Raw genomic sequence first — 15213 nt, forward strand, 5'->3', positions numbered from 1 at the left:
AAAGACATCCTGCTTGGTAAAGTATAGGGTTGGCGAAAAAGAGGAAGACTCTCAACAAGATGGATTGACACAGTGGCTGCAATAATGGGCTCAAGCATAACAACAATTGTGAGGATGGCACAAGGCTGGGCAGTGTTTTGTTCTGTTGCACGTAGGGTCACTAGGAGTCAGAACCCACTGGATGACACCTAACAACAATAATAGATCAAACCTGGAGCCCCTGAGTGGTGCAAATGGTTAATGTGCTCAGCTGCTAACCATAAGGTTGGAGGTCGAGTCCACCCAGAGGTACCTCAGAAGAAAGGCCTGGCAATCTACTTCTGAAAAATCAGCCACTGAAAAACCTATGGAGCACAGTAGTCCTCTGACACACATGGGGTTGCCATGAATCAGCGTTAACTCGACGGTAACTGGTACATCAAAACTAAAGGATTAAGATTTTTCCAGGAAATTTCTTCCCAGGCAAATAAGGGAGTAGAATCATGGCCCAAAAAGAGACTTCCAGAAGAAAGCTCGACGTTGCTTTCAGTGGCCCAGAGTCTCAAGGGTGAATGTCAGTGACTTCCACAGGGAACCAGGATGCAGGCAGAGGGCGGAAGCTGCAGAACCAGAGTTCACGCCAAGATCCTGCCGTCTCAACGAGTTTGTAAGTGCAATCGGAATATCTATTTTAATCTTGTTTTGAATAATGCTAATGTTTCTCATGTTATAAATTAGTAAAACTCTTCTTCCTCTGAAAGTATCTCAAAAGCCACCCAAAACTGTCATGTCAGCAGGACCGAGGTTCTTAATGCTTATTTAAAACAACCCCTCTGTTTTATCTGGTGAGAATTACAAATATGTGAACACTCCATCATTTCAACAAGCAGACAGTTCCTCACCCGAGTGGATAAGGCAGGCTGTGGCCAGGCTTCATGGTGCTTTTGAGGACTCGAAGAACTTGACATGTAGTAAGAGCTCAAAAGGGTGAGCTATCATTAGATACCAGGTATTGAAGCCACGTGTTTGTGACTGCCCTAAATGAAAGCATAATGAGGGGATAAAAACACGACAGAACTATCATCACCCTTGGGCCACAAGATGACATTTACTTAAAAACCACTGAGAAAACACAGAGAAATCTGAGCACCTTCAGACACAATATTTTCCTCACTAAGAACCAGACAGGGCAGAGCGGAGGCTGTGGCTGGCCCTCCCAAAGAGCCTCAGCCTCACTGTCCCAGGTGACCTTCTGAAACCCACTGCCTTTTGCAAACACCACGTATTTTTGTTTAAGGGATTTCTCTAGAGGCCATACCCCCAAGAGCAGCTCTTAGCTGGGGTGATGTGAGTCTAGGGTAACTCTGGGATGTTTTACACCATGTCCTGAGGTTGCCCAGGAGGATGGAGGCTCAACTGCCCCCCACAGTAACCTGCTTGATAAGGCATCTTTACAGCCTACTTTCTCTTTCGTGTCTTATTTCCCGCACTTGCCCCAATTTTTCTTATTTCCCCAATTTTCTTGGAATCACCTCCTGACTCTTGCATTCTCAACAGGAGCGCAAGGGGTTCTTGGAGGTGGAAAAGGGAGCTCTTACTCTCTTTACATATCAAGCATAGATATGCACACAGTATGCAGAGAGACACAGGACACCTGTGGTATTAAAATTTCATGGGGTAGGGGCAATAAGAAAAAAAGGGTCTTCTAGAAAGATGGCTTGTTGTCAGGAGCCGTCAGGTCGATTCTGACTCACAGCAATCCCATGTGACAGAGCAGAACTGCCCCATAGGGTTTCCTAGGCTGGAAACTTTACAGGGGCAGATAGTCAGGTCTTCTCTTCCGTGGAGCCACTGGGTGGGTTTGAACCACCAACCTATTGGTGAGCAGCCAGGCGCTTAAGCACTGCACCACCAGGGCTCCAGGAAGACTGCTAAGAGCAGAGATAGTGAAAACAAGATTGAGCAGCCCTGTAGTAAACTAACCAATCACACTGAACTCCTTGTCTCAGTGGCAGCTTCTGGGGGACTCAAACTACGACACAATGGTCCCACTCTGACAGAGCCCATTTCATGAATTCCCTCATTTAATCCTTTCTACAACCTGGAAGGCTGGGAATGTCACATCCATTTATCATGAGAGGTCACCTGGGTGGTGCAAACAGTTAAGCACTTGGCTACGAACAGAAAGGCTGATGATTTGTCAGCCAGAAATGCCTCGGAAGTACCTCAGAAGAAAGTCCTGGTGATCTACTTCTGAAAGGTCACAGCCATTGAAAACCCCATGCAGCACAGTTCTACTCTGTAACATGAGGGGTCACCATGAGTAGAAATCGACTTGACAGCAACTGGTTTTTTTGTTTTTTGTGGTTATCAGATGAGGAAACTGAGGCTGTTAGAAGTAACATGGCGGCATGATGGCTGAGTCAGTGTCTCCTGAGCTCCCAGCCACACTTTAGGAAAACCACCTCGAGTGCGTAGCCCAACATGGCACAGAGAAATAACACCATAAACGTCAGTCTCTGTTATTAATGAAAATAAATCAGGTTGCCATGAATTGAACAGATGGTGGTACTACCCCAGAGGTGGCATTATCAACCACCCAAGTGGATAAAAACATTTGTTATCATTAATATGATGGCTCTGTGCTCCAACTGGATGTTGAACTCAATGGAGATCAGAGACTATCTTATTGGTCTCTTGGTCGAGGACTGGTGTCTTAGTTATCTGGTATTGCTACAACAGAAATACCACAAGCGGATGGCTTTAACAAAGAGAAATTTATTCTCTCACAGTCTAGGAGCCTAAAAGCCCGAATTCACGGTGCCAGCTCCACGGGAAGGCTTTCTCTCTCTGTCAGCTCTGGGGGAAGGTCCTTGTCATCAATCTTCACCAGGGTCTTGGAGCTTCTCAGTGCAGGGACACCAGGTCCAAAGGACATGCTCCACTCCCAGCTCCTCTTTTGTGGTGATATGAGGTCCCCCTCCTCTCTGCTCACTTCTCTCTTTCATATCTCAAAAGAGATTTACTCAGATACAACCTAATCTTGTAGATCAAGTCGTGCTTCATTAACATAACTCTAATCCTGCCTCATTAACATTATAGAGGTAGGATTTACAACACATAGGATAATCACATCAGATCACAAAATGGTGGACAACCACACAGTATTGGGAATCACGGCCTAGCCAAGTTGATACACATTTTTTGGGGATACAATTCAATCCATAACAACTGGATTAGGGGAAAGGGTAGGGAAAAGGGGGTCTTGGCACTGAGAATTTTAGCAGGAAGGGAAACCCTCTTCAATAAGAGGTCAAGTTCAGCCTGAGTATGGATGCCCTACCACTCAGCCTCTACCTATTTTTACCTTTCTTCTGTTCATTCATTAACTTGTAAGACTCAAGAAGAAAATGTTTCCCTGAGCAATAACCCATCTTGCCCTCAAAAGGAAACATTCCAAACAACCACTGCTAGCCCTTCTGAGATAAAGTGGAAGATTCCACCGAGTAAAACTACACTTTGGTTGGGATTTGATTCAGATCCTAAAATAGCTGCAAACCCACCGGAAAGATGCTCAGGTAAGACTATTCTGCTGATGCACAGCTATTGGGGGACCACCAGGGGGAGCAGCTGCACTGAATGGAGGCCGCCCTTGGAAGAAGACGACCTGGGTGAAAGCCCTTCCTTGTCAGCAGTGCAACCTGTGGCAAGTTCTAACTGCCCTGGGCCTCAGTTTCCTCTTCTCTACAGTGAGAAGGATGGAACCACTGTCATCTAAGGACACCTTCACGCTCTGAAGCCCTCTGATTTTCATTACTTGTCAAGTGCCTCCCTCAACGCCAGCCCATAAATCCCATACACTATTGTTAAGTAACTGTCTGCTGATTAGTTTGATTAGATCTGCTGATTATTAAGTCCTGCTGGCTTCATTTTTCGGACTGACATCACCAGGTGGGGGAAGAAGCATACCATAACTGATCCATGTCCAGCTGGAATTTTAGGAAATGGCAGCAGTCAGGAGATAAATAGTTTGATAGCACTGAGTGATTTTCCATTAGGAGCGACAGCCGGGGCTGGAGGAACATTATCCGCCAGTTCAGTATTGTCAAGTCTTACTGTATGAGATTTCACCCGTTGCCCCAAGAAGAGGTCAACAAAGGTAGAAATGGACTTAAATTGCAAAACAAGCTTACAAACCATCCATAGGGTAATCAATGGTGGAGAAGCTCAACCAGAAGCTAGCTTGCTACTCAGGTAGGGCACTGGCTTGGGAAAGCCAGGTCTGGTGATTTGTTTAAAGGGAACTGATGTAATGGTTATGGTTACTAACACATACAAAGCAGGTTACCCTGATGTGGAGCAGACGAGGGTGTTACCCCAGAGGTGACACTACACGTCGGTTATAACATTGCTTCTACCACCCATCTGTCCGTTTGTTGTATTATGGTTGCTTGCATGTTGCTGTCATGCTGGAAACTATGGTATTTCAAATACCAGCAAAGCCACCCATGGTGGACAGGGTTTAGTGGAGCTTCCAGACTAAGACAGACTAGAAAGAAAGGTCTGACAATCTACTTCTGAAAATTTGCCAATGAAAACCTCATGGAATAGAATACTGTCCAACTCGCTGACTTTGGACACATTATCAGGGGGGATCAATCACTAGAGCAGGACATCATGTTTGATGAAATAGAGGACCAAGCAGGGCGAGGGAGACCCTCAGTGAGATAGACTGGCACAACAGCCACAACAACGGACTCCAATGTGCCAGTGACGGTGAGGATGACACAGCACCAGGCAGTGTTCCATTTCTGTTGTACATGAGGTCATCATGAGTCAGAGTGAACTACACAACAGTTACCTATCCACCTACCTACCTATCATCTGTCTATCCATCCATCCATCCATCCAGCTATCTATAACAAATGACATACTGCATTGGGCAACTCTTCTGCAAAAGATCCCTTTAAAGTGTTGAAAAGCAAAGATGTCACCTTGAAAACGAAGGTGTGCCTGACCCAAGCCCATGGTATTTTCAATCACTTCATATGCATGTGAAAGCTGGACAATAAATAAGGAAGACCAAAGAAAAACTGATGCCTTTGAATCATGGTGTTGGCACAGAATACTGAATATACCATGGACTGCCAGAAGAACAAACAAATCTGTCTTGGAAGAAGTATAGCCAGAATGCTTCCTAGAAGTGACAATGGCGAGACTTCGCCTCATGTACTTTGGACATGTTATCAGGAGGGACCGGTCCCTGGAGAAGGACATCATGCTTGGTAAAGCAGAAGGTCAGCGAAAAAGAGGAAGACCCTCAATGAGATGGACTGATACAGTGACTGCAACAATGGGCTCAAGCATAACACAAACACTCTGAGAATAGTGCAGGACCGGGCAGTGTTTCATTCTGTTGTACATAGGGTCGCTATGAGTTGGAATCAACTCGATGGCACCTAATAACAACAACGATCTATAACAATGGTTATTATTGAGTTGCTGGTTTTATATGCCCCAACTCAATGGTTATGCTCTTAACGAGCCTAGATAGTTTTCATGGCTCTTGGTGGTGAAGTGGATGGGGAAGAAGAGAGGATCCCAGCCCTGAGGCATTCAGCAGGTAGAGAAGCCCACATTGGGAGGAAGTCAACTGGAGCCCACGTATGGAGGCTCCATGAGTCAGCTGCATAAGGATTTATTCTTCTATTCATTCATCAACTATATGTAAGAAGCAATTTTCTTCCTGAGTTATAACCTGATTTGTTCTCTAAAGAAAACATTTCAAACAAACTCCTCTATCCATTCTGTGACAGAATGAAAAGTCCCACCCAACAAGGCTACAATTAGGGTGGAATTTGGTTTGCATTGTACCACAGCTGCAAAACCAGAGGTGGCCAGAAAACCTTGTGTTGACTTCAATCTTGTTACCTCCAACCCTTTTTCCCTTACCTCTCCCAAAAGGTGATCACAAAAGGGAAGATGACCTACTCATAGACACAGGTACTGAGTTATACTGTTAATGGGTTCCCAATAAATATGCAGTGAGGCTCAGGTGAGGCAACACCTCACAGGAAAGGTAGCAAAGTTGTGTGTGGAAAATGCTTAAACTCCAAAATATTTATTAACTGTAGGACCTATTTGATGCTTCTATAGATTTAGGAAAAATGCTACCTCAAAATGCAGAGCTCTCTGCAATTTTCAAGCACCCCTTCACATACCAACTCATGGGATTCTTGCACCAATCCTATGCAGTGGGTATTGGGATCCTCATTTTGTAGATGGAGGCTGTAGAAGTGAGATACCCAAGTCACACAGCTAATGACAGGATTAAGACCCTAAACCAGCTCTCCTGATATGTCATTCAATGCACTTTTGACAAATCAATAGCTAGCTTGAGTCACCCAAAACCACAACCGCATAGCCCAGTGACTGAAAGGGTATTTATCCAGGCCACATTTGAAACCCCTCCTCCCCTTGCGTCTCTTGACACTGTCCCAGTTGATAAAAGATGTAACAATTCTTGTTTCCATTCTCTCAAAACGTCAACACTCAGACAAAAAAGAGAAAGTGAGTAAAACCTTGATCCTCTGGAAAATACCAAAAGATCACGCTTGGTTTATGAAACTTGTAAAAATTTATGAAATTTTTAAAAATGAATACAAACTTGAAAGGGAAAGCTTCAAAATACTGCAAGAATAATAACTGAGTGTTCCATTTAATTGGATTTAGCATGCGGATGGTGCAGGACTGAGCGGTGCTTCTTCTACTATGCATGGGGTCGCCATGAGCAGGAGATCTCCTGTATGGCAGCTAACAACAGCATGGAATTCTCCAAGTAGGAGAGGGAGACCAGTCACCTACTGGATAAACAGTAGATGCCTTTGACCTGTTCATCTAATGTCTCATTGCTTAAACCTCCTTGGAGAAGTCTTCCTTGCTGTAGCACCACTGGGCTAATGATGGCTTTCTTTTTCTCCACTCTTTCCATGCTTATTTGCATTCTATTACTACCCTTGCTGTTGTTGTTGGGTGCCGTTGAGTAGATTTTGACTCATACAACCCCATGTGACAGAGTAGAACTGCCCCATATGGTTTTCTTGGCTGTAATCTTTATGGAAGCAGATCACCAGGTCTATCTCCTCTGGAGCTGCTGGGTGGGTTCAAATTGCCAACCTTTCAGTTAGCAGCCAAGCACTTGACCATGTCCACCAGCAGGGCTCTTTGTGCTCGTTAGACTCTATTTAAATTTAGTTGTTTCAAGTCTGTCTCCCCAAAGTGGAAGAACTATGGCTTTCATCCCCTCAATAGCCTGGCACAATGCTTGCTACTTCCTGGGGATTTGGCAAGGGTGGCTTTGAAATGAAGGACCTTTGTGCACTAAACTGCACAGTCAGTACATACTGGATATCTGTATAGTGACCGACTGGCAATGGATGAATCCCTCACTTCTCCCTGACTGCCTAGCTGACGCTATGGCCTACAGCCTGGCTACTCAGACTGTGGTCAGTAAGCCAGCAGCGCTGGCATCTCTGGGCTGCTGGTTAGAAATGCTGAATCTGGGGCCTCAAGGCAGAGATACTGAATTCAAATCTGCATTTTCACAAGATCCCCTGGTGAATCACATGCATATCCAAGTTTGAGAAGCCTGGTTACTCAATGTGTGGTCTCCAGACCCCAGGGCCTGTCAGAAAAGCAGCTAGAAAGCATTGCGCCCAGGAAGGTAGAGTTTCAGGCCTTCTCTCTTACCCTCCTTCCTGAACAGTCTTCTGCTGAGGACAGCTGGGACAGGGAGAAGACAGCACCACACCAGGGGACACAAGACCACGTGTGTGATCTCGCTCTGCCACTTACCTGGCTGCGAGACTTGGGCACCCTCCCTCCAGCACTGATGGCCACTTGGTGTCAGCCATTTCCTAGACTGAGAACTACTGGGCGCGTGTGGCCACAGTCCCTCCCAGCAAACAGCCTCTCTACTGCCTAATGACCTGATACCATGGTGTGGTTGTTGTCAAACCCTTACTTGGCTTCTTTATTCTACCTGAGGGGCCCCAGGTGGCGCAGTGGTTAAGCGATCGGGCTGCTAACCAAAAGGTCGGCAGTTTGAACCCACCAGCCGCTCTACGGGAGAAAGACGGGTCAGTCTGCTTCCGTAAAGATTACAGCCTTGGAAACCCTATGGGGGCAGTTCTACTCCGTCCTGTAGGGTCGCTATGGATCAGAATCAACTCAGTGGCAATGGGTATTCTACTTGAGTGGTTTGAAAACATCATCAAGCAGAGATCGGGGGGGAAGGCAGGGAGTTCAGAAAACAAGCAGAAAAAATAGAATGAGACTGTTAGAAAGGGAGATGGGCATGGGTTTCATAATGAGTGCAAGAGGGCAGATAAAATGTGATCCGGAGAGGAAGAAAAGGGGGCAGGAGGACAATATTTACAGAGTGTCTACAATGCCACGTCTAGGTGTTTTATCTCCATTACCTCAACTGAATTTCACGACAACCTCGTGAGCAGGCATTATCGTCTCCATGTCAGAGATAAAGAAACCGACAGTCAGGAAGGTTGAGTAGCTGGCTCCAGGTCACACAGCGAGTAAGCAGCAGAGGTGGATTCAACCCAGGTCAGCCTGACTCTCAAGCCCATACTCTTACTGCTGAATACAGCATGACAACTTCTCAAATTCTTCGGTGCTCAGTAACGAGAAGGGAACTGATAAAAGTGAGGCAGGAAACGCAAAGAGGGAAGTGAGTGGGATGGAAAGATACTGGATGGACTGAGAACAGCTATGAAGACCAACGTTGAGTGGGAGATGAGTAGGAAAGATACATGAGGGCAGAAAAGGAAGAGAATGGGCAAAAATAAACACAAGAGCCAGGGAAATGGAATACCTGAGAGAGCTGAAGCTAACATGAGGTAGAAAAGAAAAATGATGTCCCTTCACTGATGCATTACTGAGTCAAGGACTGGCTGAAAGGCTGATTGCCTTTAACCTGGCCGAAGGCTAACCAGGTGACCAAACTGATATTTTTGTTAATACTAACACTATTATCATTACAGTGTGTGTTCCAATTATTTTGGTTTGTTTCCTGCTACATCTCTAATGTATAGAAGAGTGCCTGATACAGAGAAAGCACTCAAGAAATATTTGTTGATTGAATATCATGAACAGCAACACAAACACCTACCTTTTATTGGGCATTTCTTCACGAGTGCCCAGTAAGGTACTCTTACTTTCACCAGTAAAGTTAGGAAAGGTGCGCGTCAGGGTTGCATCCTTTCACCACACTTATTCAGTCTGTATGCTGAGCAAATAATCCACGAATCTGAACTAAATGAACACGAACGTGGCATCAGGACTGGAGGAAGATGCATTAACCACCTGTGATATGCAGGTGACACAACCTTGTTTGCTGAAAGTGAAGAGGACTTGAAGCACTTACTGATGAAGACCAAAGACTACAGGCTTCAGTATGGATTGCACCTCAACATAAAGAAAACAAAAATCCTCAGAACTGGACCAATAAGCAACATCATGATAAACGGAGAAAAGACTGAAGTTGTCAAGGATTTCATTTTACTTGGATCCACAATCAACGCCCATGGAAGCAGCAGTCAAGAAATCAGGCAATGTATTGTGTTGGGCAAATGTTTAAAGTGTTGAAAAGCAAGGACGTCACTTTGAGGACTAAGGTGTGCCTGACCTAAGCCATGGTATTTTCAATTGCCTTATATGCATGTGAAAGCTAGACAATGAATAAGGAAGACCGAAAAAGAAGAACTGACACCTATGAATTACGGTGTTGGTAAAGAATATTGAATATACTATGGACTGCCAGAAGAATGATCAAATTGGTCTTGGAAGAGGTGCAGCCAGAATGCTCCTTGGAAGCAAAGATGGCAAGACTTCGTCTCACATACTTTGGACATGTTATCAGGAGGGATCAGTCCCTGGAGAAAGACATCATGCTTGGTAAAGTGGAGGGTCTACAGAAAAGAGGAAGACCCTCAATGAGATGCATTGACACAGTGGCTGCAATAATGGGCTCAAGCATAGCAAAGATTGTGAGGATGGCGCAGGGCTGGGCAGTGTTTCGTTCTGTTGCACACAGGGTCCTATGTGTCGGAACTGACTCTAACAACAGCATCTTCACAAGAGCCTATAATTTATGCATCCCATTTTTCAGAGGAGGAAGCTCAGAGATTCAGCCACTAGTCCAAGGTCACATCAGCTTTAGAACACAAATTTTCCTCACCCAAAAGCTTATGCAGATTCTGCCTGACGGAGGGTTCTCAGTGGGAGTGGAGCATCTCTCCTCCCCCTTGGAAATGGCAGACCCTCTGGTCAACATGTGAATCCACCAGACAGGCCCCGACTCCCCTCCACCCCACAGAGCTTCTGCTCCGTCCTCGTCTCTCTCCACTCGGTCTTGCCTGCCAGAGGTCTCTGGATCCAGCCACCTTGGAAGTGGGCCATTCTCATGATCATTTCCCCTTGGTTTGTCGACAGGAAAGTGATTGATCATGCCTAGCTGGCCATGGAGAGGTGGTCAGGGCAGCTAGATACATGTGCCTATCAAGCAAGGGTGCCAAGATAAAGTCTCTCTCCACTAAATAGGCAAGAAGGGGGAGACCCTGGACATCCTCAAGACAGCCAAAGTGTCTGGTTTGCCTGGCAAAGAATACTGAATATACCGTGCACTGAGAGTAGAATGAACAAACTAGTCTTAGAAGAAACACAACCAGAATGCTCCTTAGAAGTGAGGATGGCAAGACTTCGTCTTCCTTTCTTTGGACACATGATTGGGAAAGTTTAATGTTTAGAAAAGAACATCATGTTTGGTGGAGAGTCAGTGAAAACAAGGGAAACCCTCAATGAGATGAGCTGGCACAACAGCCACAGTGGATTCAAACATACCAATGATCATGAAGATGGCACAGGACCAGGCAAGCTTTTGTTCTGTCATACATAAGGTCACCAAGAGCCGGGGTCAACTTGACGGCAACTAACAACAATTCAGATTCAACTAAAGAAAACCGAGTTCCAGAAGTTGGACTAATTGTATTTGTATACACTATTTCCTTTAAGCCTGGATGTCACCCTTTGACTGAGCAATGCTATTATCCCCAATTTACAGGTCGGTGGCTCACGCAAAGTCCCAAACACTTAAGACAGAGTCCAAATGCAAACTCCAAATCCAGCACATTTTCCAACATACATCAAAATCCTTTACAGCCAGGAGACTGAAGAAGCAAAGAAGTGATCAACCTTACTTGGCTTAGAGATGGTCTCTCTGTTGCCCTTCCCCATAGTTCACTTTAAGACTTCCAAGAGCTATTATCATAATTAAAATTCTACTATGCTGACTTTGGCTACATTTGGTTGTTGTTGTTATGCTAACAGTAAAGCTGTACACCACAAAGTCTTGGTTAACCAGAATCCCAAGAGAATTCTTTCACTCATGCATTCAGCAAACACTGACTGAGCTCCTACTGTGGGCCATACGGCCTACTGGGGATTGAGAATCCCGCAGAAGAAAGACATAGCCCCTGCCCTCAAGCAGCTCACAGCTGGCTGGTGGAGACAAGTGAACAGATCAACCCAATGCAATGTGCAAAACCCTATGGGTGGAGAAGCTACAGGGGAGGGCCAACTCTTACCTCACCTGGATGGCTTCCTGGGGGAGGTGACACTGCAGCTGGATCAAGGTGAAGGCGAGTGGCCAGGAGAAAGGAAGGATGGGTATTTAAGGTTCACGGAGCAGGGTCAGTGTGAGGGGGTCTTTGATTTCCACATTTAATGAATTCTACCTTTAGGAAACCCAGAGAAAAAAAACAAAATCTCACCTCATGGGTCTGGTTCCTCTGAAAAAAAAAAGGATGCACTCAACTGTGAGTCCACGGTCAGCCCAATTTCTTGGTCCCCATATGCCATTAGCCACAGCCCAAAAGAGGATAATGGATGCTTCGAACCACAAATTTCAATGCCCTGCAAAATCCTGAATCATCAATGAAAGGTTCAATTATGCTCACTTGACCGGACTCCCTCCTAAGGCCAGAGGAAGAATACAGGATGTGTGCACTAACTAACCATGCTTGAATATCCAGAGCTCAAGCCGCCCCCAACCTGGATTCTCCTGTAGAACTCCCAATCACCAGCATACGCAATCCTACCACCACAAGCTCAGCCCCTCGCACATCTCCCTAACACTCTGCTTCCCCATGTCCCGACCAGCCTCTGCTTTGATTCTAAACTCCATTTCCAGCCATTTGTCAAATGCAAGCTAGGAAAGGAGAGGCAGGGTCCTGGGTTACCAATGCGGGCAGGGGTGCCCAGGGACACCCAGTGAGATACCCAAAACTGGTAGAGGGCCAGAATTGGGATCCGGGCTCAGAAACGGAGCTGGCCCGTGGTCTCACGTGAACTGCAGAATGTATTTGCTTTTTGATCTCAGGCATGTGACTTTGCCTCTTAGAGTTTTCATATCCTCATCTATAAAGTTGTCTTGGAAGAAGTACAGCCAGAATGCTCCTTAGAAGCAAGGATGGTGGAACTTCGTCTCACATACTTTGGATGTGTTATCAGGAGGGACTAGTCCCTGGAGAAGGACATCCTGCTTGGTAAAATAGAGGGTCAGCAAAAAAGAGGAAGACCCTCAACAAGATGGGTTGACATGGGCTGACATGGCTGCAATAATGGGCTCAAATATAACAACGATTGTGAAGATGGCGCAGGACCGGGTAATGTTTCATTCTGTTGTACTTAGGGTTGCTATGAGCTGGAACTAACTCAATGGCACCTAACAACAACACCAGTCTATAAAGTGGAGGTGATAATTCCCACCCCCCAGGATCGTGGTAAGTAGTACATGAATTAAATACATTTGCATGAATGAAAGCGCCTAACTGTCTGACTTTTCCTTCTTCCGAAAATTTAACTTTTCCTCGATCCTTTTGGGAGCCTGAGGCGATGGGTCTTGGCATTCTCAAACCTGCCTCCTTCTAGAGAAGGATAAGGGGAGGTGCTGCCAATGACAGGCCTTGGCTACCTCCTCCCAGACTGGGCAAGACAGGGCTGGGGTGCTGGCTGGGAAAGTGGGGGGAGGAGCAAGAGGGAGACCACAAGCTCCAGTGGGACCCCAGGTTCTGAAGTCAGTCAATAGGTACCGCATACCGTTATATGTGAGAGACATGTGAGACTGCGTATGTCTGCGTGCATGCAAATAATTTGCTGCGCCTTTTTTGACTAGCACATATTCCAGTATTAGTGTCAGTTCAGTTTCACTAAACACACTGCAAGACCCAGAGAGATGCATGGATTTTTAATTCCTTTTAGCACCTGAAGAAAGCAAATGAAAGAGCATCAACTGCTCACCTCTCTTCAGCCAGAGCCCATCAAAACCCACAAATACACACACACACACCCCGCAAAGCCTGGACCGCCCCAAATCCGTGTTCCTGGCTGGCTGCCTCCCACGCCCGCAGGCTCCTCAGTTTCCAGGGAGGCACCGTCTCCTCTGCAGGCATCGTTAACCTCACTGCAGACACCTGTCGCTGAGTCTGAGGTCCTGTGCGGATGCCCCCACCTTGTGGCCAAGTCTGGAAAAGCGTTTGCAGCCAGGAAAGACTGGCAGGTAAAGTAATTCCAAGGCTTCCGGAGACCCATCAGACCACGTAAGTCAGGGGTTATTCAGAGGACAGCAGAAAGAGAAATCCACCAGCTAAAGCACAAGACGGGTCAAGAGCACGGCCAGTTCCTCGCCAAACCTCTAGTAATGCTTCCTTGGAAGCAGCCATCAGGAGTGCTGAGACCTGGCCAGGAGGCAGGGGCAGAGCTGGAGGTGCCTGCCAGCCCGGAGGTGGGTGCACTGCTGACAGCCCAGACCTGCCGTCCTGGGCAAGCAGCCACCACCCACCATCCTCTCCCCCTCCCCAAATACAGGAGGATTTTTCCATCTAGAGAGTCACGTGCAGAACGGAGTTCCATCTTCCATCCGGCCATGCATCTGCATCCTGACTAATAAGGAGGTCCCTTCTAGAGGCAGGGTACCTTGAGGGCAAACCTCCATCCCAGGCTCCATCCCATCCCCACTGCCTTTGCCTAGGCAAAGCAAGAGAAGGGGCAGCAATTGAGGCTGGGGGGATATCAGAACCCAGATCACGGAGACAGTTCAGCCAAAATAACCCCGGGACCTCGACTCCTGGCTCTGTTAAGCTTCAATTCTTCAGTCTAGGCTTAGAGCCTGAGATATTCTGTCTCTCTCTCTCTCACACACACATACACAAACACACACACACACACACACACACACTCCTATTCACTTCCCTTAAAGGAACCCAAACATAGGCATTTGGGCCAGTTCAAGCCATAAATTAGAGCAACATCAGATTCCTTTCTAACCCAGGATAAAGCCCTAAGAAAGACAGCACAAGCAAGCAAGCAACACACACACACACACACACACACACACACACACACAGGCACATGCACCCACCATGCGCAATGTGCACCACTCCCGCCCCCAACTCCAGGATGTATTCTCTAAACTCAGTGGCAAGCACAAGAAGAGGCACCCACCCCAAACAGAATACAGCACGCCTGGGTGGATCCAGTTTATCCTGTTCAATTCCTAAATTAATCAGAAAAGCCACATACTGACACCTCGAGAAGGTGCCGCAAATGCGCACACGCCCGCACGCTGTCAGCTCCATCTCCAAATTAGCTGGAACACCACGCTCGATTCTTTTAAGCCCCAACACCCGGAGAGCGGCTCACAGACTCATAAACACACAGCAGAGAAGTACGCACTGAGGGCAGGCTGGTCTCCAGCTCAGCTGGAGAGCGCCCCTCGGCTCCGGCCGGCGCCCCGCGCCCCACCCCGCGCCGCCGCCGAGGGGCGCCCCGAGGCCGGGTACTCACACCAGCGCGTGGTAGAGCAGCGCCCAGCCCCGCGGTCTCTCGAGGGCGTCGTAGATCAAAGTTTGGATGCGCCGGTACTTGGCGTTGTTCCTCTTGACAGGGCGGCTCAGTGGGGTCTTGGCCAGGAGCCCGATGCCCTGGGGAGTCCTCCGCAGCCCCTCGTCGCGGCCGCCGCCCTCCAGGAGCAGGGTCCCGTCTTTGTCAGTGCCGGCCCCGAGCGCCAAGGTGACTTGTTCCACGTCGCCGGGCGCCAGCCCCACTTTCCGCTCCTCGTCGCCGGCCGCCGCCGCGTACCCACCGGCCGGATTAGCGGTCCCG

General features: G+C 47.3%; 1 protein-coding gene across 1 annotated transcript in view; it reads right to left on the reverse strand.

Annotated features, from left to right (window-relative positions):
- Nucleotides 1-15212, reverse strand: part of KCNQ3 (potassium voltage-gated channel subfamily Q member 3) — a gene marked incomplete at its 5' end in the record, with an annotated part of 323938 nt that extends 308726 nt beyond the window's left edge. The window contains one exon of the mRNA XM_004373038.2: nt 14896-15212. Coding sequence (XP_004373095.1) covers nt 14896-15212 — 317 coding nt within the window. The remainder of the gene's footprint in view (nt 1-14895) is intronic.
- Nucleotide 15213: the final 1 nt, after the last annotated feature.

The sequence above is a fragment of the Trichechus manatus genome, unplaced genomic scaffold (genome assembly GCF_000243295.1).
Source record: "Trichechus manatus latirostris isolate Lorelei unplaced genomic scaffold, TriManLat1.0 scaffold00022, whole genome shotgun sequence".
NCBI classification, from domain to species: domain Eukaryota; kingdom Metazoa; phylum Chordata; class Mammalia; order Sirenia; family Trichechidae; genus Trichechus; species Trichechus manatus.